This window comes from Syngnathoides biaculeatus, chromosome 1, assembly GCF_019802595.1.
Source record: "Syngnathoides biaculeatus isolate LvHL_M chromosome 1, ASM1980259v1, whole genome shotgun sequence".
Classification (NCBI taxonomy): Eukaryota; Metazoa; Chordata; class Actinopteri; order Syngnathiformes; family Syngnathidae; genus Syngnathoides; species Syngnathoides biaculeatus.
The window spans coordinates 13916564-13940810 of NC_084640.1; the positions used below are offsets into that span (position 1 = coordinate 13916564).

Sequence of the window (24247 nt, forward strand, 5' to 3'; positions counted from 1 at the left end):
GGTTCCGTGGGGAAGGGGGGGGCACTCCCCAGTGGGGAGTGTGTGTGTGTGTGTATCCTGTAAACACGTCAATAAAACACGTGTGATTCACAGTGTGTTTCCTTTACACACACACACACACAACTCAGGAAGGGGGGTGTATGAGGGGGGGGGCACAATACAAAGTAAAAGAGGAAAAAGAAAGACGTGACAACAGAGGAGTGTTGCACCTTCGCCAGTGTGACAACGGCCGCACAGCGTCGGGGGGGGGGGGTCAGAGTGCACGGAAGTCCTCCGTTCCCATCATGCATTTGGCAGCTGGTCGTCCTACCGGGGGAGGTGTCCTCCAGGGGTCGCTGGCGTGCCCGCTGGGAACGCCGCGGGTTCTCATGGACTCTAAATTTAACCGCAGCAGCGGGAGAACAGAGAGGTCCGACACTCTGTGAACGCAGCACAATTAATGGGGAGGGGGGGGGGGGGTGATACGTGTGCACGCACGCGCGCGGAGAAGGATGTGATCACGCGTGGGAAGCGCAATGCGGTGCAAAGGCTTGCCAAAATCTTACTCATAATTCTTTTTTGTGCGGTTGTTTTTGAAGTGGACACACAAAGCAGCTCATTCATATATATATATATATATATATATATATATTTTTTTTAAGTTTAACAAGTTAAAATGTGCATGCAAAATAGCATTACAAGATTTTTTTTTGGTGTCTATTTGAATTATTCAATTAGTACAGCAAAGAAGTATTTTTAAATATTGAATCAAATCATTTTTAGGTTAAAAAGATTTTATTTTATACATATAGCGCGACTTGTAATGAAATGAACTAAAATGGTCTTTTGTCATATTTATTTTAGTGTATTATTTAATGGAAATCAATGGAATTTTTGTAATATTAGGCACAATAAATTCATTTAATAAGAAAGCTAAGATGAATCACTTTTAATTGAATGATTAATTAGTTAGGGTAACCTGTTCCATCATAAAAGGGAAACAGATTTTCCTTTCCGCTTGACCTAAAAGCCTCGCGGGAAACTAAAATAAATAAAACTATAATTATAAAAAGCAATTACCACGAAAACATGAAAAAAATGAATAAATGAAATATATAAAACTGTGCACAAAGTGATTGTAGCAGAGAAACTATTATTTTAATAACTCTCAGAATTGAGGAAACAAATTAAAGTTCTCAAATGAACATTAACAGCGTGTAAATATTGCATCAGACCACGAGGTGCCGCCAAATTAGGATCGGCCGTGCTGGGGATGAGTCGCTCATTCCCGACTTGGGACTCCCTAAAATTCACAGGGGACCGAGATAGCGCCATCCACCGAAAACGTTTCAGCCCGACAGGGAACAATAATTCACTATGTAGTAATTTGGAAGTAGTGAAAGATTCTGATGCGTTCTGAATCGTTCAACGTTCCCAACTCCCGTTCAACTACTACACAGCGCGCTAGCTAGTTAGTGAAGTCCAAATGCGCCGAAGCGACCGTTTTACGCGGGTCATGACGTCATCTGTTTCTCTCCGTCCTCCGCGGTCAAGCCGATTTTCTCCTGGTGATCTTTGTGCAGGACCAGCAGGAGCTGAATTTCCCTAGGGGGGGGCGGATCGGGAGGATTGGGGTGTGGACCGGGTTTAGGATCCAGGCAAAGGTGAAGCTGGGGGACCGTCAGGGGCGTGCTCAGCTTGTTGATCAGCGTTTGGATGATATGGTTGGCGTCCTTCTGCTCCTTCTGCAGGTGACATACTGCCGCGAACGACCTGAGGGGAGGAAAGATGCCGTGGCGACATTGTCAAGAGGACATTGGTCAGAATATGTGTCTCAAATCACCTTTCCCCATCGAAATGAATAGGAATGACATTAATTCGTTCCAGCCGTGGAGCACTTTGATGCAGATATGTGAATTGTTGCACCCCGAAATGAGACGAAATCCGCCACCCAAACCCTCCAGACCTTTTCACGATGTGGACGTTTGAAGTCAGCGTGGACGACACCTCGCTGAGCCAGCAGGCCAACATCAGAGCCAGCTGGTCCAGATTCAGACCGTCCAGACCCCCATGGTGCGCCAGATGGTCCCAACGGACCTGCACCCATGAGCACAAGACGAGATTCACCTGTTTATTCCTCACGTGAGAAAGGGATGCCTAATATGGCCTCAAAAAGACTTTTTTAAATAACTTTTTTTAAAATTCTTGAAATATGGCGCCTACCTGCAGGAACCTGTGCAGGACGGGCTTGATGCAGACATCTAGCGGCTGCAGGCGGCAGCTGCACCCGGCGGGAATGAAGACGGCGTCCGTGGAGGCGGCGCTCAGGTGGAACTTGAACTCGTCCATGGTGTGACCCCGATGGACGTCCACCATCAGCAGGGACTTGCCGTTGGGCACCACTTGGGGGCGCCACACCTGCAAGAAATTCATTCAGCACTTAGCAAAAGCACTTAATCCTACTCTTGATTTTTTTAATGGCATGCTCAGTGGAAAATCCCTGATTTTGAATCCACCCAAGAAGCGCAAAACCTCACTCGAGCACGGGGAGAACATGCAATGCGACGCAAACAAACGCGGTCCGTACCTTCTGCGTCCACGCGGTAAGCCGCTGGGCGTCGGTGAAGCCGTTGTGGCGGGCCTCGAGCAGCACGTTGTCGGGGAAGCCGGCGGGGAGCCGCACCGGCGATCCGCGGAAGAAGAGGACGGGCGGGAGGAAGGTGCCGTCCGACAGCGCCGACAGGACCACGTCGAAGTGCGGTTTCTGCGTGAGGGAACCCAGCAGCTGGAAGGCTGACACTTTCTGCCTGGAGAACAGGTCGGGATCCACGAAGATGGACAGCTCGTCCATGAAGCCCACGCACCGGGGGCGGAGGGACGCGCTCTGGATCTGCTGGGCGATCGGTCCACCCGTTTATCGAGGGCAACAACCACAAAAAAAAAAAAAAGAGCGCGGCAACTACACGGTGTCTTACGGGTGCCCCGGCTTAAGAGGTGTTATTAATTAGGGAGAAAAATGCTCTTATATGATATTGTAACGAATCAAAATTTGTTCTATAAACTGTATTTATTTCACATTTGTATTCATATGTTGGATGTGTGGCTTTTGAGGGGCGTGGCCAAGTGAGTGACATCACAGGTCGGTTATTTTGGTGTTGGAGTACGTTGAGGAGTTTCATTTGGACAAAATGAGAGATTTAATGCCATAGTGGTCACAAGGAAGTACAGTGGAGTGATATGAGTTGTTTAATTGTTTTTCTAAAGAAGTAGTGCTTTGCCGCTATCTTACGTAGATGAAACTATGTCGGAGTGAGTTGAGGGGAATCATCCCGTAAATGAAGCTTCCTTTTAAACTGAGATTTTGGCTCGCAACCCAAAGAATCAAAACAATTAAATGAATTGGACTAAGCAACGGTTTGTAATGTGAAAAATTAAGTTAGGTCACTCATAAGCCAAGGCACCACTGTTGGGTAATTATTAGAACTGCAGTGACATAAATAATGTGTATAGAGCTCGTGCACCCAAGTCATAAAAATCACGTGACATTTGTTTACGTCGCCATATTGCCAGTCAAGTTAAGCATTCCTCAATGCTAAGTCGGTTGGAGACGACACGGAAATACATCTCGTAGCACGACGCCCAGATACCGTCAGACATTTGGAAGGTGAAAATAAACGACAGTACGTGGAATAATTAAGACCCGTATTGAACGCCGAAATCGATGTTTTCGCCGATAAAAAAAAAATTGGACTGTTAATTGGCTTCCGCTTGTCTTCGACAACTGGATCTACGCACGGATCTGGTGAGTAAGTGGTCGAGATTTACACGGAAAAGTTTGAAAGCGTATAAAAGTCTGGACGCGTGTGAATACTTCGTCGCTGTATCGGTTCTCATTCAGGATTAAATTCCACATAGTGACGGTTTTGACGGCTCGTGAACGCGGAAGCGTGTTCGGTGACGCGCGAACCTTTGCCGGAATCCAACGACCTTTTCAGCTAGTATTTGATACAAATACCAATATTTAAATAAATTACCCCTTGTTTTATACAAACTCGCATTCATTAACTATGATTGAAAAAATATATATAGAGAAATAAATTTTAAAACAAGAGGACAGAGTCGCCTCCACCGAACGTACACGGAAGCGTTTGCGGCCACACGTTAACCTCGGTTCATTTTCTTTTTTTTGAACACACATCGTTCTCAAATGAGCCAACTCGGTATTATTAATACTTTTTGGTAATTTGAGATTGAGAAGAATAATCCTTACCTGGAATAAAGCGATCACTACACGGGCGTGTGTATTTTGTTTGGGCACAACCCGTCCCATGTAACTGCCGAAATCCATTGATATTTTCCGGACTTTTCAGCTGGTATTCCATAAAATGACCTCTTTGAATATCTGTCTCGTCCGTTGTACCAACCAACGGCACAACAAGTCTCGGCTATTGTAAATATCCTCCGCCGGTTCAACGTCCCCCAATATGTCGAGCGGCTCTGTTCGACCGGCAACATGGCGGCGCGAAAACGGCGACGTCACGTGCGCCAGCTCTCGAGTGAGTGATTTAAGCGACCACTCACTTGCGAGCACAGTGAGAGAATGACGGCGATGCTCTTTTCCATGACCATGTCCATGACCTCCGGGGGCAGGCGTCCATCTTTGGAGCAGGACTGCGGGCAGAGGTGGGTAGAGTGGCTCAAAACTTTGGAACAATATGAGTGCAAAACACGCATCCGAACAAGAATAGGAAAGCGCCAAATGAAAAGAAAATACTCAAGTCAAGAATATTTTTCTGGGTTACTTAAATGATTGGTGACTTTTTCACATAAATGCTCAATTAAAAATAAAAAGTACTCGCGCGTTACGGCACACCTGCGGCTGCATGCGCCGGCACACGTTCTCGACGGCGCGGCGGTAGCACTCGGTGTTGTATCTGCTTTCGGGCACCACGTAGGAGCCGGTCCGCAGCAGGATCTCCTTGGTGACGCGGAACTGCTGCTCGTGGCGGATCAGCACCCACGTTGCCACGCGGCACTCCCACTCCGCCAGCAGGTCGTCTTTTTGTCGTAATGCGGGAGTGGGAGGGGGAGGAGGAATGGGGGCCGGCTGCGACAGAACAAAAACAGTCGGGAATCGTCGTGACGTTTGCACACACGGTACCAGAATTAAGGAAAAAAAGAAAAAAAAAAGAGTAATAGATGGAGAAAGAGAGAAAGGCTGCTCACCTCTTTATGCGTTGGCGGTCTTGGGGTCACAAACTTGACGGTCATAGCGGCGGGGGAGGACAGGTCACAGGGGGAGGGGAGAACTTTGACTGACAGGTGGTTGGGGGTCCGGGGAGGCGCAACCAGGCGGATGGGGACGAACGCTCCTCCTTCGACGGCCGATGACGTCGTCTCGCGGGGACGGGCGGGGGAACCAAAGGTCTTGTCGGAAGGGCTGGGGGACAAGGCCCAAAAATCAGACTTGAAGCTTTTGAACCGGGGAACTTCGATGCGAGTAAATATGTGCCACCAACACCCGGCCAATCCAGTTACGCTTTCTTAGTCATGTGACGTCGGGCACTCGGGTTCCCCCCCCCCCACACCCCAAAACATGCATTCACTGGATACTCTATATCGCCCTGAGGTGTGATTATAAGTGCAAATGGTTGATTGTTTCCGGGCGTAAGCTCCCCGCGACCCTCGTGAGGATCAGCGGCAAAAGAAAATGGATGCATGGAAAGTCTGTTGGTCAATGAAAATTGCTAGTGATTGTAAAAGTTGCAAAATTCGGAGCACAACCAGCACTTTTGTAACTAAACGCCACGTTGTTCATTGTAAGCGGTGCATGTCAGGTTGCTAGGAAACGGTAAAAATAAATAATATAAAAACTCAAAGTGAATCAATAAAATTGACGAATCTCCCAGCACTATACGCTAACCACGTGTGATAATGATTATAGATGGGAAGTGACATTGTGAGGGCGCAGGAGGATGTACCTGATCGAGTTGCACGTCGGTTCCGTGTCGCTTGAACGGGTCTCAGCGGGATCTGCAACGTCACAAAAACTCGTCAATGACGCGTCACGAGCGTCACGTGACGTACACTAAAAATGTTTTTAGGCCTTTCAAATAGGTCTTTGATGTCATTTTATAACAAAATTGGACAACTCAAAGGAAGGGAAAAAAAAGTGAAATCCAAGCTTTGCACAAAATTATAAATGCACGTGGATATGGTATTAAGTATTATCCTAAACATTAATAGCAGGCGCGGGTACTAGAAAAACTGTCGTGAAAAAAACTAAACCTTACTTGAATTAACTTTCATTTTAATCACACGTTATAAAACAAATTTTATTAGTTTTTTTTTTTTTTTTTTAAACACTCTCTTTTATGAGCCACTAGTATTTCTATTTTATAGTGCTAGCAAGTACAACATGAAATATTATTACCAGACGTGATGCACATGTGTCCCCGTTGCTCAGCCATGTGAGTGGCCATATTGTCTCCTACGTCGGTGGAATATGAACATGAAGCGCAGCTCAGCTTCTCCGGCAGCCTGACGCAAACGCACACGCACAAATACATTTTTTTGTAAAATGGACGGATAGATGGTGAAATGTGCAAGTAATGAGATGCGACTGCCTACCGCGTTTGGAACTGGAACATGCTGGGGTAGTCAAACGTCTTGTCGATGAGCGTGTGCTCTCTGCGGGGGACACGAGAATCAGACCAGAGTGAGTCCAAAGCAAGCGCACTCGTGCGCCGTGCGAAATTGTGCATTTTCACTTGGTCGACTTCGCTGACTTGATCATGTGATTGGCGTAGGCGACGGAGCAGCACGTGGCGAACGGGCAGAGCGAGCAGCGCACCCGGGACGGGAAGTGAGCGCTCAACTTCGGGATCGCCTTCAGGCACTCCACGCAGCGATGCGAAGGACGGGACGCGTTTTCGTCTTCCTCTTCTCCGCTGAGAAATGCGTGCGAGTGGAAAAATTAGTCACAACATGAATCGCGTTAAGTGGAGTGTGTGCGTCCGTTTGTGCGTGTACCTGCTGAGGTTGGACACCAGGTGAGCTAAACTCTCCATCGGTTTCATCCTGGGAACTATCGGCGGGGACGGTGCCTCTTCAACGTCGACCACCTGGAGCACAGACGAACCCCCCCCCCCAAAAAAAAAAAAAATTTTGTCCTACTTGTTCACACGGTGAGTACCGTAATTTCCGTCTGACAAACCCCATTTTTCACACGCTTTCAACCCTGCGGTTTATGCGGTGATGCAGCTAATGTGTGCATTTTTTTCTAACGGTTGCAAGGGGGCACCCGAGCAGAAAAGGTAAGTGTGACGCCGGTGGAATATATGTGCACGGGAAGTGACTTTTACCGGTATGTTTTTTTTTTTTTTTGCCGGCCCTGTTAGCGCTCCGCTAGCGTGAGCCCTGTGCTAGCGTGTTTCTGCTGTGTTTACTGCCGTGTCTTAGTAATTTTTACCGGTATGTTTTTTTTTTTAAACTGTCCCTGTTAGCGCCATGGTTGCGTTAGCGCCGCGCTAGGTGTTGCGGCTGTGTTACTGCCGTGTCTCAGTGATTTAGGTACGTTTTCTTTCATTTTAACCGGCCCAGTTAGTGCTGTGCTACCGTGATGCTACTGTGTAGCTGACAGCTATTTTTTTATTATTATTTTTTTTAACCGGTATGTTTTTTTTTTTAACTAGCCCTGTTTGTACTATCGTGTTGCCAATCAAGTAACTGTTCCTGGCTGCAATGAAAAATGCTTTGCTCTGCCTGCAATGAAGAATGCTTTGCTCTGCTCTAGATAACGTGGTAGCAAACGTAGGATAAACAGGGGGGAATAATTGTGAGTATAATTATCATACATCGGCTTCCAATAACGAAATTCTTTGCTCTGCTCTAGATAACGTGGCAGCCGCCTAGCAGGAGATAGCACAAGAACAAAAACATCTAATTTCAATGTGGGTTTCAATGTGGTAACTTGCAGCTTTTATTCAGGTGCGGCTTATGCATGTACGGGTGAGGCTTATTATCTGGTGCGCTCTGGAGGCCGGAAATTACGATAGTATATGATGACTATCCTCACACTGACCTTACACGTAACCGCTGGTTGATATGGAACATCCTCACGCTTGGCTCCTGCAACGGATGAGTACGTCCTGACAGACACCTACAAACAAAAGAAGGCGTGTGTGTAAAATTAATAAATAAAATTAATAAAATTCATCATATGACAACATCTTGGGTGGGGGCACAAGGAGGAGCCCAAGTACCCTGGTGCCCGGCTTGAGTCCAGTGACATTCTGGGGCATGATGTGGGTTCCGTGGTGCAGCTTGCAGTGTTGCTGGCGCTCTTTGACGCACAGGAAGTGAAGGCGACATTTCTTGCAGCTAAACACAGATTTTCTCTGGAAACGTGCACACAAAATTGGAGAACACCGTTCACGACGTTGCCTTGCGAGAGGATTACGACGACCGTGCGCGTCTTTGCGTCCGCGCGGGTCACCTGATGCTTGGCGAAGTGCTGCATGAAGCAGGAGCCGCTGCGCAGGACCTTCAGGCAGTACGGACACAACAGGTTCTTGGTGTTGCCGTGAGACTCCTCGAAGTGACTCCACACGTCGCGGTAGAACGACGACCTGAAGTTGCACACCTGCAACACGCACACAATGTGTGACGACATTTTCCAAAAATGGAGACGTATACATTGGCGCCGGTGTCAAAATGCGGAGTCTGTTTGGAATGACGCTTTAACCGAGACTAGACGCCGTGAATTTTGACAATTGGGGAAAAAAAATATTAAGTCTCTGCAATTTAAGCTTAAAAAGTAAAGAGCACAATGAAGAAGTCTTGCTACATTTTCAGTCTTTTGTTTTATGATTTTTATTTTTCGTCCTCAGGCTTTTGGGTTCTGACTGGCTGGTGGTAAAGTTGCTGACAACCGCTCAAGTAGAACATTTATGACAGTCCCCAATCGTGCTGCGTCTTGGGCGACATTTTGGTACCATTTTATAAAATAAAAATGAAAGTCCGTGATATCTATGTTGCATGTAGGCACATGAAAAGTTAAATTATTGTTGTGACTTTTGGTTTGTCCCATCAGGGGTTGCCACAGTGAGGCATTATTTTTTTTTAATTAAATTTACATGTCTAAAACATCTGGGAGGGGTCTAGCTATAAATGCATTTTTATAAGCTCTCTATATCAATTTTATACTTAGTACAGGCGGGTCTGGAACGTACCCCTGCGATAAACGGGGGTTCGGTGTAACGTATTCTGTGTGTGTCCAGAACACAAAAACCAACAACTAAAATGAAAATGGTGACACCCACAGAACTTTTACGGAGTGTAAATACCATCTTCTCGAGATGCTTGCCGTCACTGCGCATTTGCATCCCACCTGGCATACGTAGGGCATCTCTCCTGCTCTGTGCAAGAACTTCATGTGCTGCAGAAAGACCGGCTCCGTGCCAAAATCCAGCTCACAGATCTTGCACTTGGCTGCGAGGGAACATATTTCTGCGTTTGTTACACGGCGACCTTGTGTTTGTGTGCCTGGACGGTACCGACATGTGGACTCGGGCAGCGCGTGCATGGCCTCCGCGTGGAACTGAAGTCTGTCGAGAGAGCCGAAGTGGCGGAAGCAGTGAGGACAAGGGAACACGGCGTGCATGCGGTGGTCCCCTTCGGCCATCTTGGCGGCGTGTGTCTTCATGTGAGACATCAGCCTGGGGGGGAGATGGGACGTCGGGATAGGGAGGGGGGGGGGGGGGGCATGAAAAGCCTGACCTTCATTTTGCCACGCGCAAATGTTCCGTGAATCAATTTTCACTCAACCCAAAAGATCATCAGTCTGCTTTCACTGAGGACCACGGAAACAATAATTCTTATTATCGCGAGGCTGCAATTCAATTTTAAGTTACCGTAATTCCCGGCCTAGAGAGCGCACCTGGTTACAAGCCTCACTGAGTACATTTGTAAAGGAAATACCATTTGGTAGATACAGTAAGTACGCTGCAGATGTGAATAAACAAATACAGAAAGAGTTTAACGCTAGTGCTAAAGCTAGCGCTGCGCTAAAGCTAGCGCTAACACTAACAGGACCGGTTAAAATATAACTTACCGGTAAATAGCACTGAGACCAACCAGTAACACAGCAGCAACACGCTAGCACAGCGGAAGCGCAGTAAGAATAGGCCCGGTAAAGGTCACTTCCTCGGCACATACATTCCACCGGTCTCAGTATTACCTTTTGTGCTCGAGTGCCCCCTTGCGGCCGTTAGAAAAAAAAATGCACAAATTAGCCGCATCGCTGCATAAACCGCAGGGTTGAGAGCGTGTGAAAAGAGTTGCGCCTTGTAGGCCGGAATTACGATAACTGATTAATTGTTGCAACTCTGCAAAATGCTATACAGTAGATTTAAATGCAAAAAATACCTTTTTATCCGATTATTTGATTGATCAGTGGTGTAATTGACACACTAATTGGTTCTAAAATTATTCAGCCGGAGTTTGGGGATCTTACGCGATGTTATTGATCAAGGTCTCCGGACAGTGTACGCAGTGGTAGGCTCCGGTGCTTCCCTGGTTGTTCTTGACGTGGCCGGTTACGCCGGCGCCTCCGGGGTCGCACCCGTAGTAGAAATCGTCCACCATGATGACCATCTTGCCGTGATCGGGCTGGATGAGCTGGGGGGAGGTCGGGGACCGCGCGGGCCCCGTCGCGCGCTCGGAAATGGAGGCGGCGTCGGCGGCGCCCGGCCGCACGGAGGATTTGGCTTCGGGCTGAGGATAAGGGAGGGAAAAAAAAAGACGTGGTCTCGTGCGGTCCTGCGCGGATTTAACGGACCGAATGCTGGCGCTTGACACTCACAGTGGACGCGCTGGTCGCGGACTCTTTGGAGGCTTTCTTGACTTTGTTCTTCAGGCGCTTCCTGACGTTTTTCTTCTTCCTTATTAGCTTGAGCTTATTAACGCTCTCGATGACAACGGGAGAGCACAGCTGGTCAGGAAAAAGTGATGTCAGTCACGTGTTTTACGTTCATTTTAGCTGCGCTGGGAAGCATTACTCATTTTGTGATATTTATACAATTGACATGGATAGTTGCGCCCGACAAAAAAACAATATCTAGTGATAAACTACACCACCGGTGTCAAACTCAAGGGCCAAATCCGGCCTGCCGCATGATTTTACGTGGCCCGCAAAGGCAAATCATGTATGTCAACTTCCGTGATTCTTGTTCAAATCTGTACCAAAATCATAATGATTCGGTATTGCAAGTGCCTTTATGTTACCAAACAGCAACAATAGTTGAAAAACTTATTACCCTTGATTTCTGACTCCAAAAGTAAGTCATAAATTTCACGTGTTAATATGACGACGCAATAAACGATTTTTATGGTTTCACAGTCATAACGGCCCAAACCGAAACTACAATGTGCCCCGCGACAAAAATTAGTTTGACACCCCTGCTTTACGCTATACGTATCTGCGAGAAATGACACTCACTACACATTCCGACAGCGCTAGAATATATTGTGGATAGCGCGTGATTCCCAACACTTTTTTTTCATCGCACTGCTCTCGACTTCAACTTACACAAGCGAACGCTCGCAGCTCCGAGATCAACTTGTACGGAGATGAGCACACCGTGCACTTGAATGGACGAGGGGGACCTGCACACACAAACACACCATCGGGATGAAACAAAAAACAGAGGTCACCCCATGAACTCTCAATTTTTTCCGCACAACTGTCACACTGGCGTAGTGGCGCGCGCACGCCTGCCTTCGGTGCGGGCAGCGTGGGATCGATTCCCGCTCAGTGACGGTGTCGATATATGCCCTCCGACTGACTGGCGACCACTTCAGGGTGTAGCACGCCTTTCGCCCGAAGCTAGCTGGGATAGGCTCAGGCTTTCCCGCAACCCTTGTGATTATAAGCGGCTTGGATAATGACATGACTATGACACTTTCTACAACCTACACATATACTGCTCATACCAGCCATGTACCGTAAATTCCGGCCTAAAAGCCGCAACTTTTTTCACACGCTTTCAACCCTGCCGTTTATGCGGCGATCCGGCTAATTTGTGCATTTTTTTTCTCACAGTCGTGAGGGGGCACTCGAGCGGAAAAGGTAAGAGTGAGACCGGTGGACTATATGTGCCGAGGAAGTGACTTTTACCGGCCATGTTAATGCTGCGCTAGGGTTAACACTGTGCTAGCGTGTTGTTGTCGTGTTCCTGCCGTGTCTCAGTGATTTTTACCGGTAATTTTTTTTTTTAAGTGAACCTGTCAGCGCTGCGCTAGCGATAGCTCCGGGCTAGTGCCGCGCTAGCACTAAACTCTTTCTGTGTACCGTCTTTCTTTGGAAATATCTCGTCTTTCAATGTGGGTTTCAACGAGGGGACTTGCGATTTTTACACAGCTGTGGCGTATGTACGTACCAAATAGTATTTCCTTTACAGATGTACTCGGTGGGACTTACAAACCAGGTGCGCTGTAGGCCTGGAATTATTCTATTCATAACTTGTTGGACTTCTAATCTCCCCCAAAATCAACGATTCGCCTCCTAATCTTTATCTTCTCGTCAAAAACTGTTCTGATTTCAATGCGGTGCAACGCCACCATCTACAGGGATCGTTTAGTCATTGGAGTGGTTTCCAAATCCTGAATTTCACAGAGAAACTGGGTGAGACCCTTTACCGTGACAGTGAAAGCATTAACATAGTTTAAAAAAAAAAAAAAACAAAGTGCCATTTCAAAGCCACCCCCAAACTTTTGAACCGCAGCGTATATTAATTATTATGTACACGCCACAGTCGTGTGAAATGAACGGAGATCGGCTGCTGTGCTCGTTTTCATGCGCTGGATTTAGTTCTTGTTAGAATTGGAGTTATGGTGTTATTAATGATCGAAGCAAACCTTTGGGGATGTATTTTTTAGTTGCGACTGGGGGTCTGCAGGGGCTCACGGGCGTCGAGGAATGAAGCAGGGGGTTCTGGGTATCGGCTTTCATCTGGTGCTCATTTAACACTTTCTGAGCGGCTTGGCCGGAGACCACATCTGCACACAGGTTTCGTACAAATACTTTGCATAAAGGTTGAATATTGTCTCTGATGTGACGCCAGAGATAAACGTGACATACCCGTGATGATGGGGCTGGGGTCGGATGAGCACGGCGACGGAGACGGCACCGTGGCCCTGCAGACCGTCACCGTGACGAAGCCGCTGGAAGTGCCCCCGGGCTTGAATTGAAGCTTCAGCTCTGTACTGCCCCCTGCGGGATGTTACATTGCACAGGACGTCGTATCAAAAAGGTCACCCCGCTGACTCGTGTTCACCTTTCGAGCCTTTGGTTCAAATGTTACTGTGGAAACTCACAATCCACACATTAGTTACTGGCTTTAATGCAAAACGTTGATTTCCGTGGAGTTAACAGAGTACCCAAGTACGCGACAACAACAACAAAAAAATCCACAGAGATCGATTTCCGGCCAAAAGTGAGACAGGGTCGGGTCACTTTGCCTTGTTTTAATTCTTAAAATTAAAAAAAGAAAAATAATAATAACAAAAAAACAGCTCATGCCGCTCATGTAAAGTTTTTGTGGTTTTGGATCTGCGACTTAAAAAAAAAAAAAAAAAAACGGTTGTGTTTATGTGACTCGCGGTTCTGGTCGCTAACTTGACTGACGCTTACGACCAAATTTCAGAATGAAATATTCAAATCGAATTCAGTTCTGTGTTTTTTCAATTTTGTGTTTCTTATCTGAACCTGAATTTAAAAATATGACAAATCTTGCTTTTTTTTTTGCCTCACATTAAAAAAAAACGAGGCGGCACGGTAGGTCAGCTGGTAAAATTCTGAGGTCCTGGGTTCAATCCCGGACCCGCCTGTGTGGAGTTGGCACGTTCTCCCCGTGCCTGCGTTGGGTTTTCACTGGGTGGGCACTCCGGTTTCCTCCCACATTCCAAAAACATGCAACATTAATTGGACACTCTAAATTTCCCCTAGGTGTGATTGTGAATGCGGCTGTTTCTCTCTATGTGCCCTGCGATTGGCTGGTGACCAGTTGAGGGTGTGTCCCGCCTCCTGCCCGTTTGACAGCTGGGATCGGCTCCGGCACTCCCTGCGACCCTTGTGAGGATAAGCGGCTAAGAAAATGGATGGGTGGATTAAAAATATGAACAACTAAACTCACTTTTTTATTTGACTACTTTTCAATTTCCAATCGTAAAGACTGCTACACGGATTAACTTGTTTGTCGGCGAGGAATTTGTTCCAAACGGGTACAGCGAGCGACGTGCACTGACCTTCAGGAAGCTGGGGGACGTAGCGACCATTCACAAAGAAGCTGAGACGGGCGCCCGATGACTGAAAACGCACACACGCACGTTTAAAGGAAGACAAGATGGCAGTGTGAGTCGATGAAGGCAGACTTTGTCAGTTACAAACATAAAGAATCGCAACAAGTGTGACTACCTCCAGTCTGGTGTTGTGTGCGTGGGGGCTGCAGTTTCTGATCAACTGCGCGGGAACGTGGGTGAAATTCCCCGGCAGGGGGTCATCGTCCTCATCGTCATCTTCAACCCAAACCAAACATGAAATACTGAATAATGTATTCCACATTGTTGATTTAATTCCCACATGCGTCAAGTCTTTTGAAACATTCACCTTCATAGTACGACGACTCCTCCTCCTCCTCTTCGGATTCCATCGTCACGTCGGAACAGGTGGCCATTGACACGCAGGACCACCTCCATCAATGACAGGAATAACTTCACCATTGATTGATTAGAACACGTCCTCCGTAACAGATATTACTGTGTACTTTATATACTGAACGCTTATCTGCCAAGCTAACACAATAAAAGTACTATGATCAGTCTTTCCAATCAATGACCTTATTGATCCTTCATGTTCGATCATATTCAATAAGCGAGACTGTCTCGATCACGTGATCGCAAATGCCATTTTTAACAAAAAATACTGCATCAAATACATTGTTGTCGGGATATAAAAAGACTTACATCTGGACATGGAGTTTTCTCCGTCACTTGATGGTGTTTTGGTTTTATTTTGATGAATCTAAGTCATTTAAGTACCACTTAAACAAAAGTGGGAAGCAAGTTGAGCCAAGCCATCATGGCCAATACACTTTCAGACGTTTAATGAACAAGACAGCAACACACACAACTACAAAATAAAACAAAACAACAAGCCGTTCCCATTAAAGGCACACGTTTGAAACACTGCAATTGTTGTTGCAACTAAGCTTGTCCCAATGTACATTAATAAAACCTATTTTTTATATTCTCTCCAACTATATTGTGATTTACAAGATGGCAGAATGATTAGTGCCATTTCAGTGGGGGAAAGTTCATCTATTATGCATGTAACTTGAATAAATCTCTTTAATCCAGGTACCAATGTAACTAATTAATGTCTCCATTGATGGCATCACCAGTCTTAAATGTAAATTCATAAACTTCTTCTCGTGATTCAGTATTGTTATGATTGCAATTGTAAAACAATTCCGTTCCATTTGGCTGACTAGAGCACGTAAAAATAACCATTCAATCAATAAATAGATTGAAAACATTCTCTTAGCACCGCGGCTGGGAGGACAAAAATGACACAAAGTTAAACACCGGCGTGTCTGTAAACATTTCACAAGCGCGTTGTGGAGAATGCACTTGAGTTAATGTTCGTTGTTGTACTTTCCAAAGGATGAAGTAAAAAGTTGAGCGGCAGCAAGTAAAACTGGGCGGACTGGCGTGGGACGCTCGCTTGTGCTTCCCCCTCCTGCCAATGCTACATGCTAACGAGCTAGCCCGCCAGCTAAACCCCACCGGCGAACGCAAAAACTCCGCAAAATGGCGTTTTATTTTCAAAAGTGACACACACATTCTCTTACCTTTTCTGTGGCTTTAAAGTTTCAAATAAAGACGTTTTTGAGTGGAATTGTGCTCACAAAGCAGTGTGTCTTTTCCTCACACACACAAGAAACAGAAAAAAAAAACCAAGAAACAGCTCTTTCGCTAGCAGCTAGCACTTAGCCACTGTCACGCTGCGTTCTGTGTGATAAGGCCGCTGTTTGCCGTGTATTCTTCCGCCCCTCCTCCTCTGGTTCCCTGAGCCACTGGCCCGGCGGAGGGATACGCTTAGCTTTTTGAAGCTATGCTAGCAGTTCCTCGCCAGTCTTTCTTTCGACACATCGTCACGATTGATTGAAACAAACTTTACTTTTAACCGATCAAAACGACCAAGCATCCGATATTGTCATCTGTTGCGAAAGTCCGCTTGTCTATAATGTCCCCGTCTTCACTTTACATTGCCTTGTTTTCCAATTTACGTGATTAGCATCGACGTACATGACATTTCTAGTTTAAACCATAAGTACGAGTAAAAAAAAAACAACAACAACAAAAAAAAAAACCACGAAGTGCGAATGTCCACTTTCTGTCAGCTAAAGAAGTCCGCTTATTAAATCATTTTAAGGGATATTTTAAAAAAAAACTGAGAACAAGTGTTCTATGCAAGATTGCAGTGAATGCTAATTTTCTACACGGGCTTTTATAAAAAGCTGAAACAGTTGATTTAAACGGGAAAAGCAAAAAGTGGACGCAATAGAAACAGTAAAGCTACGTTTAAGCAATGGCAATATTACACTAAATGAAACAGCAGCTCTGTTGCTAAAATCTCCAGAATTTGGTCGATTTCTCAATGGCAGTGAAGCTTGAAATCCATTTCAGATGTTCAGACAGAGATTTGCAGAATTTCACCCTGTTCACATGCAGAGAAATCCGTCCGAGCAAAAGATGTGTTCACGTGCTGCAGAATTGTAGACAATATGTATAAAGAAAGTTGCAGGACCAACCCAAATTATGCGTTTCAACACAAAATTTCCATTGTGGAAGTCAATAAAATTATCCCAAATCAAGATTTTGTGTTTGTTTAAGACATGGCAGTTATGATGTCGAAGGATTTTCAGGGCCAGGCTTTTCGATCTTTTACCAACTGATGAGTTCGTGGCTAAATTTTAATCAGAACCAAAATGCGTAAATATGCTAGATTACCAGTTTGTTCACGACACTAGTAGCTAGCTGCTACAGGTTAAATGCAATTGGAGATGTAAGTACCCCCAAATATATGCTGAAAAAATGATAACTAAGAATTAAAGACACCGTACATAAAGAAACAAAAGTCTCATAGTCAAAGCTGCATGGAATATTTTTATGGTTTTTACCTCAGTCGGAGCAAAATGGTGTCCAATTAGGTGAGCTAATGCTCAACATTGAAAACTAGCATTTTGATCTGAATGTACATAGAAGTTTTGACAATAAAAACTCCAACAAATCTATCAAAATAAAAGAAAACTTTACTTGGGTGTTATTATCAGTTGGGCTCTGATAATCATTCCCGATACAACTCTCATTCACAACTGATAATATTTTATTTTAAACATTAAATCAAAGGATGATTTACAAAATGTAGTATTAATGCTGCATCATTCAGAAACTATGTGCAATATGACGTCTGATTAAATTATACATGACATTATTAAAAGTATTAATACACTGTAAATATGCCGATATATACATGAAATTTGATTTTAATGGTTTCTTGCTAGAGTTGATTTGTTTTGCATTTTACTAATTGAATTCAGACGTGTTAACAGCTACAGAGGAGAATTAGCCAGGATTACGTGAACTGTGGAAGGAATAATGATAATAACATAAAGGTATATTATGAGAAGGTATTTGTATGATTTTTTTCAACATTTTTTGAAGACGTTCGGTGGCGTTTGTTAGCATGCTGGTAAAACAAGCTAGCACTTCCTGCGGTTTGTGTACATTAATGCACGCCATCAGGTGAAACCAAGTAACAATAATCGGTACATCTTGCTAATATACTCATATTAAAGATACGCAGCAATCATATAATTTACTTATAAATTTAAATGAAGAAAAAAAACGTTCGTCCGGCGAATGCATTTCAAGCTAGCGGGTACCTGTCACGTGATTTTTACGTCATCACCAACACGGAAGTAGCAGCGGTTGTTTTGTTTGAGCAGATTCTGGACTCTCGCCCGGCAAATTTGATCGGTTTTCTGTGGTCCTCTTTCCCCCCTCCGTAAGGTTCACCTCGACCTCCGTCGCGTCTTTCAGCGCGTGCTTCATCTCGTCGTCGTTTCAGCTGTCGAGTGTCCGGTGGCCGCCATGAACGTGACGCTGGCGGTGAAGCAGTACATCTCCAAGATGATCGAGAGCAGCGGAGCCGGCATGAAGGTGCTGCTCATGGACAAGGAGACGGTGAGAACGCCGACGTGCTGGAACGAAATAAAAACAGACCAAGTTCCTCCAACTGAAGTCGATTATTGAAGTACCTGTAAGCCTACTTTGAGAATTCATTTTCTCACATTTTTACTTTTAATACCGCCACCTGAACGCAAATATATGTTGCCTTAATAGGCTCGTTACCTATTTCAGCCTCTCTGTTAGCAACATGACTTAAATAATATAAAGTTGCAATTATGAATTGATGAATCAACTGGTCAGATCAATGGACAAATATTTTAATAATCCTTTTGTTACATTGTTTATATTAAAAGCATCTAAATCATCAGACTTTAAGCCTTTCAACAGGAAATATTCTTTATTGAATAGTCCTTGAAATCATACTGACTACAATTGTGTTGTTTAGTCAAAATAAGAAACAATGATTAAAAAAAAACATTCTGACATATTATGGACCAAACCAGTAACTGAATCATAATCAATTTATTGTTTATTATTATTATTTTTTTTTGTATAGTACTATATAAGTAGTAGGCAGTACGGTGTCTCAGCTAGAAAGCGTTGGCCTCACGGTTCTGAGGTCCCGGGTTCAATCCGAACCCGCCTGTGTGGAGTTTGCACGTTTTCTCCGGGCACCCCAGTTTCCTCCCACATCCCAAAAACATGCGACATTAATTGGACACTCTGAATTGCCCCTAGGAGACGAGATAGGCTTAGATGGAAAAGGGTGACGCACAGCTACAAGAAACACAAAATGTTTCAATCAGTTTGTCTGCCTTGTTGTTGTTTTTGTTGCATATGCGCAATGTTACGCGGTCTTGCATCGTAGACCAGCATCGTGAGCGTGGTCTACACGCAGTCCGAGATCCTGCAGAAGGAGGTCTACCTCTTTGAGCGCATTGACTCTCAAAACAGAGAAAGCATGAAACACTTGAAGGCCATCTGCTTCCTCAGACCCACCAAGGTACGCCAGTACGCGCAATCGTCCCAAGTTTAAAATAAAAAACAAGTCGTGAGACGCGTTCTTGCCGCAGGACAACGTGGAACACCTCATCCAGGAGCTGCGGAGACCGAAGTACAGCGTCTACTTCATTTGTGAGAAGACGCCGAGTCGCGCGCTACATCGTGGCAATGCGCAATATACTCACGTGCGGGTGTTTGTGTCCGTCAGACTTCAGCAACGTGATCAGTAAAAGCGAAATCAAAGCTCTGGCCGAGGCTGACGAACAGGAAGTGGTGGCTGAAGTGCAGGTGAGTGCTACTTCCTGTCTTGGACACGGCGCCACGATAGCACCACTGATCTATAAAATAAAATAAAATAAAATAAAAGACTTGGATAGCGCATAAACATCGAGCGGCCTGTCGATTGGTTAAAACCAGTAGGCCGCCATCTTGGTACTCCCAAACGTGTGGAGGACATGATTTACATGTTGGATTGCGGCGGTTTTTCCTTAAAGTTTGACATGTAGAATTAAAACTTGGTCGTGTGAGCTTGGCATTTTTTCCGTTCTGGTAACATGAAGGATTTTTTTTATTTGACTTGGTAAGCCAAAATAGGCAAAGTGCAAAGGAAAGACATAGAACACCATGACTAGCAAGAAACCTCGCATATTACCTCGGGTCTGTTTTCCGTGACATGTGAACTTTTCCCAAAAATACGCTGTGAAGCACTATCGTCATAAGATCACAAAAAACTAAGCATTTTTTCCTCCTAAAAACAGGAAATTTTGAGTCAATCAGCTATATTTTTGGAAATAAGGACTCACAATGGGAAAATACATGCTAAACGTTCATCTGTACTCTCTGTGACGTCCTATTTCCAAAAATGTCCAAAATTGAAACCTGTTTCCTCGCATTTGAAAATCAAATTCAATTTGTAGAGTTCTGTGTTATGAAATTCATCACAAAATTTAACAGGAAATGTGTTTTCTTGCTTATCCACTGATGGAAGCTTGGGAAAGTATTGACGTCGCTTTCTCGCGGAAAACCGTCGGCCTTTAAAGGTGAAGCAGAGAGTGAACAGTGAACGACGACAACCGTAAACAAAACTTTGTTCAAGTGAATTGAGCTTATCAGAAAATAAAAAAAAACCTTTAAAAACAAACTTTAACAGTGTCAAAGTCAATATTTCTAACTTGCCTGTGGAATGTTTTCTCACAGCCTCGAAACTGGCGATTAACGCAGGTCGGCGTGGTTGTTTTGGGAGTATCAAGATGGCGGATGGCGATTTCAGTTTTGGTGGCCACTGAGCCATCTAGTCTTTTTTTGGATACCACGCACTCATCAGAATAAAATCATTGATAAGAATACCATGATGCCAATTGTCATGTCATTATCCCAGCCGCTTATCCTCACAAGGGTCGCGGGAAAGGTGCAGCCTATCCCAGCTAGCTTTGGCCGAAAGGCGGACTACACCCTGAACTGGGACACGTATTGTTTCAGTTTTTGAAAAAAAAAATGAAGCAAAATAGTCACGGGAGTTATAGATTTCTGTGTTTTTGTGGTTTCACACTGACCGCACACGTTTGTGTGTGTTTCCCGCAGGAGTTTTACGGAGATTTCATCGCCGTAAATCCTCACGTGTTCTCCCTCAACCTGCAGGGTGTAGCCAAGGTCAGAAACGTTCAGCGCGACGGCGCAAGCTAGCCCCGCCCTCGCGCACGCTCACGTGCTTGTGCGCTCACAGGGACGCAGCTGGGATCCGTCCACGCTGTGGCGCTGCACGCAGGGCCTGACGTCCGTCCTGCTGGCCCTGAAGAAGTGCCCCATGATCCGCTACCAGCTGTCCTCCGACATGTCCAAACGCCTGGCGGAGAGCGTCAAGGTCTCCCGGCGGCGCCACGCGCCGACCGATCGGGGCGCTCGTCGCCGCTCACCCTGACCTTTGAACTCTTCCCCCGGTGCAGCAAATAATCACCAAGGAGTACGAGCTGTTCGACTTCAGGAAGACGGAGGTCCCGCCCTTGCTGCTGATCCTGGACCGCAGCGACGACGCCATCACGCCACTCCTCAACCAGGTGAGACATTTGACGATGAGGGACAGAAATCGGTAAATGCCCAAATTGTCCTTTTTCGACTACACTATTTTATTGCCTATTCCTGTTGTGCCGTTTTCAGTTTTGAAAAGATCATTTGAATAATATTCTACATTCTCATCATAGAGACAGTTTTCACATATATGACACGAAAGGTTTTGAATTGCAAATTCGAAGTTTGCAAAAAGATTTTCAGTCTGCTTTCATGGAGGACTACAGAAAAGTGACACTTGCCGATTAATTTGATGCTTAGTTGTTGATTTATTGATGAATCATTGCTCTGAAAGCCAAATTGTGCCTCCCCCATCCAGTGGACCTACCAGGCCATGGTGCACGAGCTGCTGGGCCTCAACAACAACCGCATCGACCTGTCCAGAGTGCCCGGCATCAGCAAAGACCTGCGCGAGGTGGTCCTGTCCGCCGAGAACGACGAGTTCTACGCCAATGTGAGTTTCCGTCCATCCATCCATCCATCCATCCATCCATCCATCCATTATCTACCGCTTTGCCGGGTCAGGTCGCGGTGGAAGTAGCTTCAGCAGGGATACCCAGACTTCCCTTTCCCCAGCCACTTCTTGCAGCTCTTCCGGAGGGATCCCGAGCCGTTCCCAAGCCAGCCGAGAGACAGTCTCTCCGGCGTGTCCTGGGTCGTCCTCGGGGTCTCTTTCCGGTGGGACATGCCCGGAACACGTCCTGGAGGCATCCGAATCAGATGCCCCAGCCACCTCATCTGGTTCCTCTTAATGCGGAGGAGTAGCTGACCGAGCTTCTCACCCTATCTCTAAGGTAGAGCCCGGACACGCTGCGGAGGAAACTCATTTCGGCCGCCTGTATCCGGGATCTTGTTCTTTCGGTCACGACCCACAGCTCACGCCCATAGGTGAGGGTAGGAACGTAGATCGACTGGTAAATCGAGAACTTGGCCTTTCAACTTAGCTCCGTCTTTACCACAACGGACCGATACAAAATCCGCATCACTGCAGACGCTGCACCGATCCGTCCGTCGATCTCCCGCTCCGTTCTTCCTTCACTCGTGAACAAGACCCCCAAGATACTTGAACTCCTCCACTTGGGGAAGGATCTCATCCGCGACCTGGAGAGGGCACGCCACACTTTCCCGACTGAGGACCAGTCTCGAATTTGGAGGCGCTGATTCTGAGTTTCCATCTGTGAACGAAATGTCTCCATGGAACAGAGCTTTTGTCGAAAACTGACGGTGGAGCCCATTGCCGTTTTTGCTAAAGATGACCCAACTCTTACCGTGTAAATACCGCCTTTCCTGTCAAACGTGATGTGATGCGGCCGGGGTTGCTTTTTTTCCAGAACTTGTACTTGAACTTCGGTGAGATCGGCACCAACATCAAGAACCTGATGGAGGACTTCCAGAAGAAGAGACCGAAAGGCCAGCAGAAACTGGAGTCCATCTCGGACATGAAGGTGCCGCCCGCTGCCGCTTTTTGACGTCCGCGTGCATCCGCTGACACGTCGGCGCTTCCCCTCGACCTCCAGGCCTTCGTGGACAACTACCCGCAGTTCAAGAAGATGTCGGGCACCGTGTCCAAGCACGTGACGGTGGTGGGCGAGCTGTCCCGGCTGGTGGCCGAGCGGCAGCTGATGGAGGTGTCGGAGGTGGAGCAGGAGCTGGCCTGCCAGAACGACCACTCCAGCGCGCAGCAGGTACGGGCGCACCGTCACTTGAGGACGGAAAACATTGCGAGGGGTAAAGCGAGTGCGACGCGCCGCTCTCTATACAGAACGTGCGCCGCCTGCTGCAGAACCCGCGCCTCTCCGAGCTGGACGCCGTCCGCCTGGTGATGCTGTACGCCCTGCGCTACGAACGCCACAGCAACAGCATCCTGCCCAGCCTCATGGACGAGCTCAGCAGGAGAGGCGTGTCGGAGAGGCACCGCAAGGTACGATCTCGAAACACCTCAAGTTGCGGCTCGGATGGATTTGGATCTCCAGGCAAGTCCGCCTCCCATTTGTGTATGTCAGATGGTCCAATGTGTGGTGGAGTACGGCGGCAAGAGGGTTAGAGGGAGCGACCTCGTCACGCCGACAGACGCCGTCGCCATCACCAAACAGTTCTTCAAAGGACTCAAGGTGGGTGTGCACAACACCCACGCCGTGTGACACCTTTGCTTGACGGCCGTGTGCCCCCGCAGGGCGTGGAGAACGTGTACGCGCAGCATCAGCCTCTCCTTCACGACACGCTGGACCAGCTGGTCAAAGGTCGCCTGAAGGACAGCCAGTTTCCGTATTTGGGAGCCAGCAGCCTCAGAGACAGGTGACGGATTCGCCGCTGACGTCGCGTGACCGCCAACGGCAACGCGCGTGCGTTTGCGTGCGTGCAGGCCTCAGGACGTGGTCGTGTTTGTGATTGGAGGGGCGACTTACGAAGAAGCGCTCTGTGTTTACAACATGAACCGCAACACACCCGGCGTTCGGATCGTGCTAGGAGGAAGCACCATCCTCAACACCAAGAGGTGACATCACACACAAACACAAGTACGCACGTTCACACACAGACACGCCTCTCGCTCTCGTCTCTCAGCTTCCTGGAGGAAGTGATGTCATCGACAAGCGGCGGCGAGCGGCCGCAGGGCGTCGGTCGCCATGGCAACAGACGCTGAGCGTTCGACGGACACGGCGGCATTCGTTCCCACGTTGAGTGTGCGACATTTCCAGCGTCCATCTTGACTGCCCTGCATTAGTCCTGGCGCGGCCACACAGGAAGTGGAGAAGTGGGGACAGGAAGTGTTAAGTGTGCTATGGCTGGAAGGCAGCAACACTGAAGATGTTCTTATCACTTTCATGTTATTGTCTTTGTTCAAATAAATGTATGCAAAGCTTGTCATTTAAACATGAATAAAATGGAAAAACTCCAAATGATATTTATTTTCTTTTTAAAGGGTAATATCAACAGAGCCCTGCTGTCT

At 46.6% G+C, this 24247-nt stretch overlaps 2 protein-coding genes across 8 annotated transcripts; one reads left to right on the forward strand and one right to left on the reverse strand.

Moving 5' to 3' along the window:
- Window positions 1-1087: 1087 nt before the first annotated feature.
- Window positions 1088-18126, reverse strand: pogza (pogo transposable element derived with ZNF domain a). 5 transcript variants are annotated; one of them, XM_061819281.1, is made up of 26 exons: window positions 15891-16392; window positions 14648-14730; window positions 14456-14556; window positions 14287-14347; window positions 13121-13252; window positions 12898-13038; window positions 11570-11646; window positions 10844-10972; window positions 10496-10755; window positions 9541-9698; window positions 9371-9471; window positions 8477-8623; window positions 8244-8378; window positions 8063-8140; window positions 7012-7103; window positions 6768-6929; window positions 6610-6669; window positions 6413-6519; window positions 5961-6012; window positions 5206-5419; window positions 4853-5086; window positions 4561-4650; window positions 2567-2872; window positions 2203-2397; window positions 1946-2076; window positions 1090-1752 (listed from the first exon to the last, which is right to left on the reverse strand). In XM_061819281.1, exons 2-26 carry the CDS (start codon window positions 14712-14714, stop codon window positions 1494-1496), a joined length of 3489 nt encoding a protein of 1162 aa, XP_061675265.1. In that variant the 5' UTR covers window positions 14715-14730; window positions 15891-16392; the 3' UTR covers window positions 1090-1493. The 5 variants fall into 5 exon arrangements, with proteins under 5 accessions (XP_061675248.1, XP_061675241.1, XP_061675265.1 ...); XM_061819289.1 differs by having other exon boundaries at window positions 1091-1752; window positions 2567-2869; window positions 15891-16390; XM_061819264.1 differs by lacking the exon at window positions 15891-16392 and adding an exon at window positions 17988-18126 and having other exon boundaries at window positions 1088-1752; window positions 9371-9698.
- Window positions 17697-24193, forward strand: vps45 (vacuolar protein sorting 45 homolog). 3 transcript variants are annotated; one of them, XM_061819321.1, is made up of 16 exons: window positions 17697-17717; window positions 18115-18288; window positions 19103-19237; window positions 19308-19368; window positions 19445-19524; window positions 20818-20886; window positions 20960-21097; window positions 21180-21290; window positions 21620-21754; window positions 22632-22745; window positions 22818-22985; window positions 23063-23221; window positions 23304-23411; window positions 23474-23595; window positions 23663-23794; window positions 23863-24193. In XM_061819321.1, the coding sequence occupies exons 2-16, from the start codon at window positions 18196-18198 to the stop codon at window positions 23939-23941; spliced, it is 1704 nt and encodes a 567-aa protein (XP_061675305.1). In that variant the 5' UTR covers window positions 17697-17717; window positions 18115-18195; the 3' UTR covers window positions 23942-24193. The 3 variants fall into 3 exon arrangements, with proteins under 3 accessions (XP_061675305.1, XP_061675287.1, XP_061675296.1); XM_061819303.1 differs by lacking the exon at window positions 17697-17717 and adding an exon at window positions 18000-18023; XM_061819312.1 differs by lacking the exon at window positions 17697-17717 and adding an exon at window positions 18011-18109 and having other exon boundaries at window positions 18173-18288.
- Window positions 24194-24247: the final 54 nt, after the last annotated feature.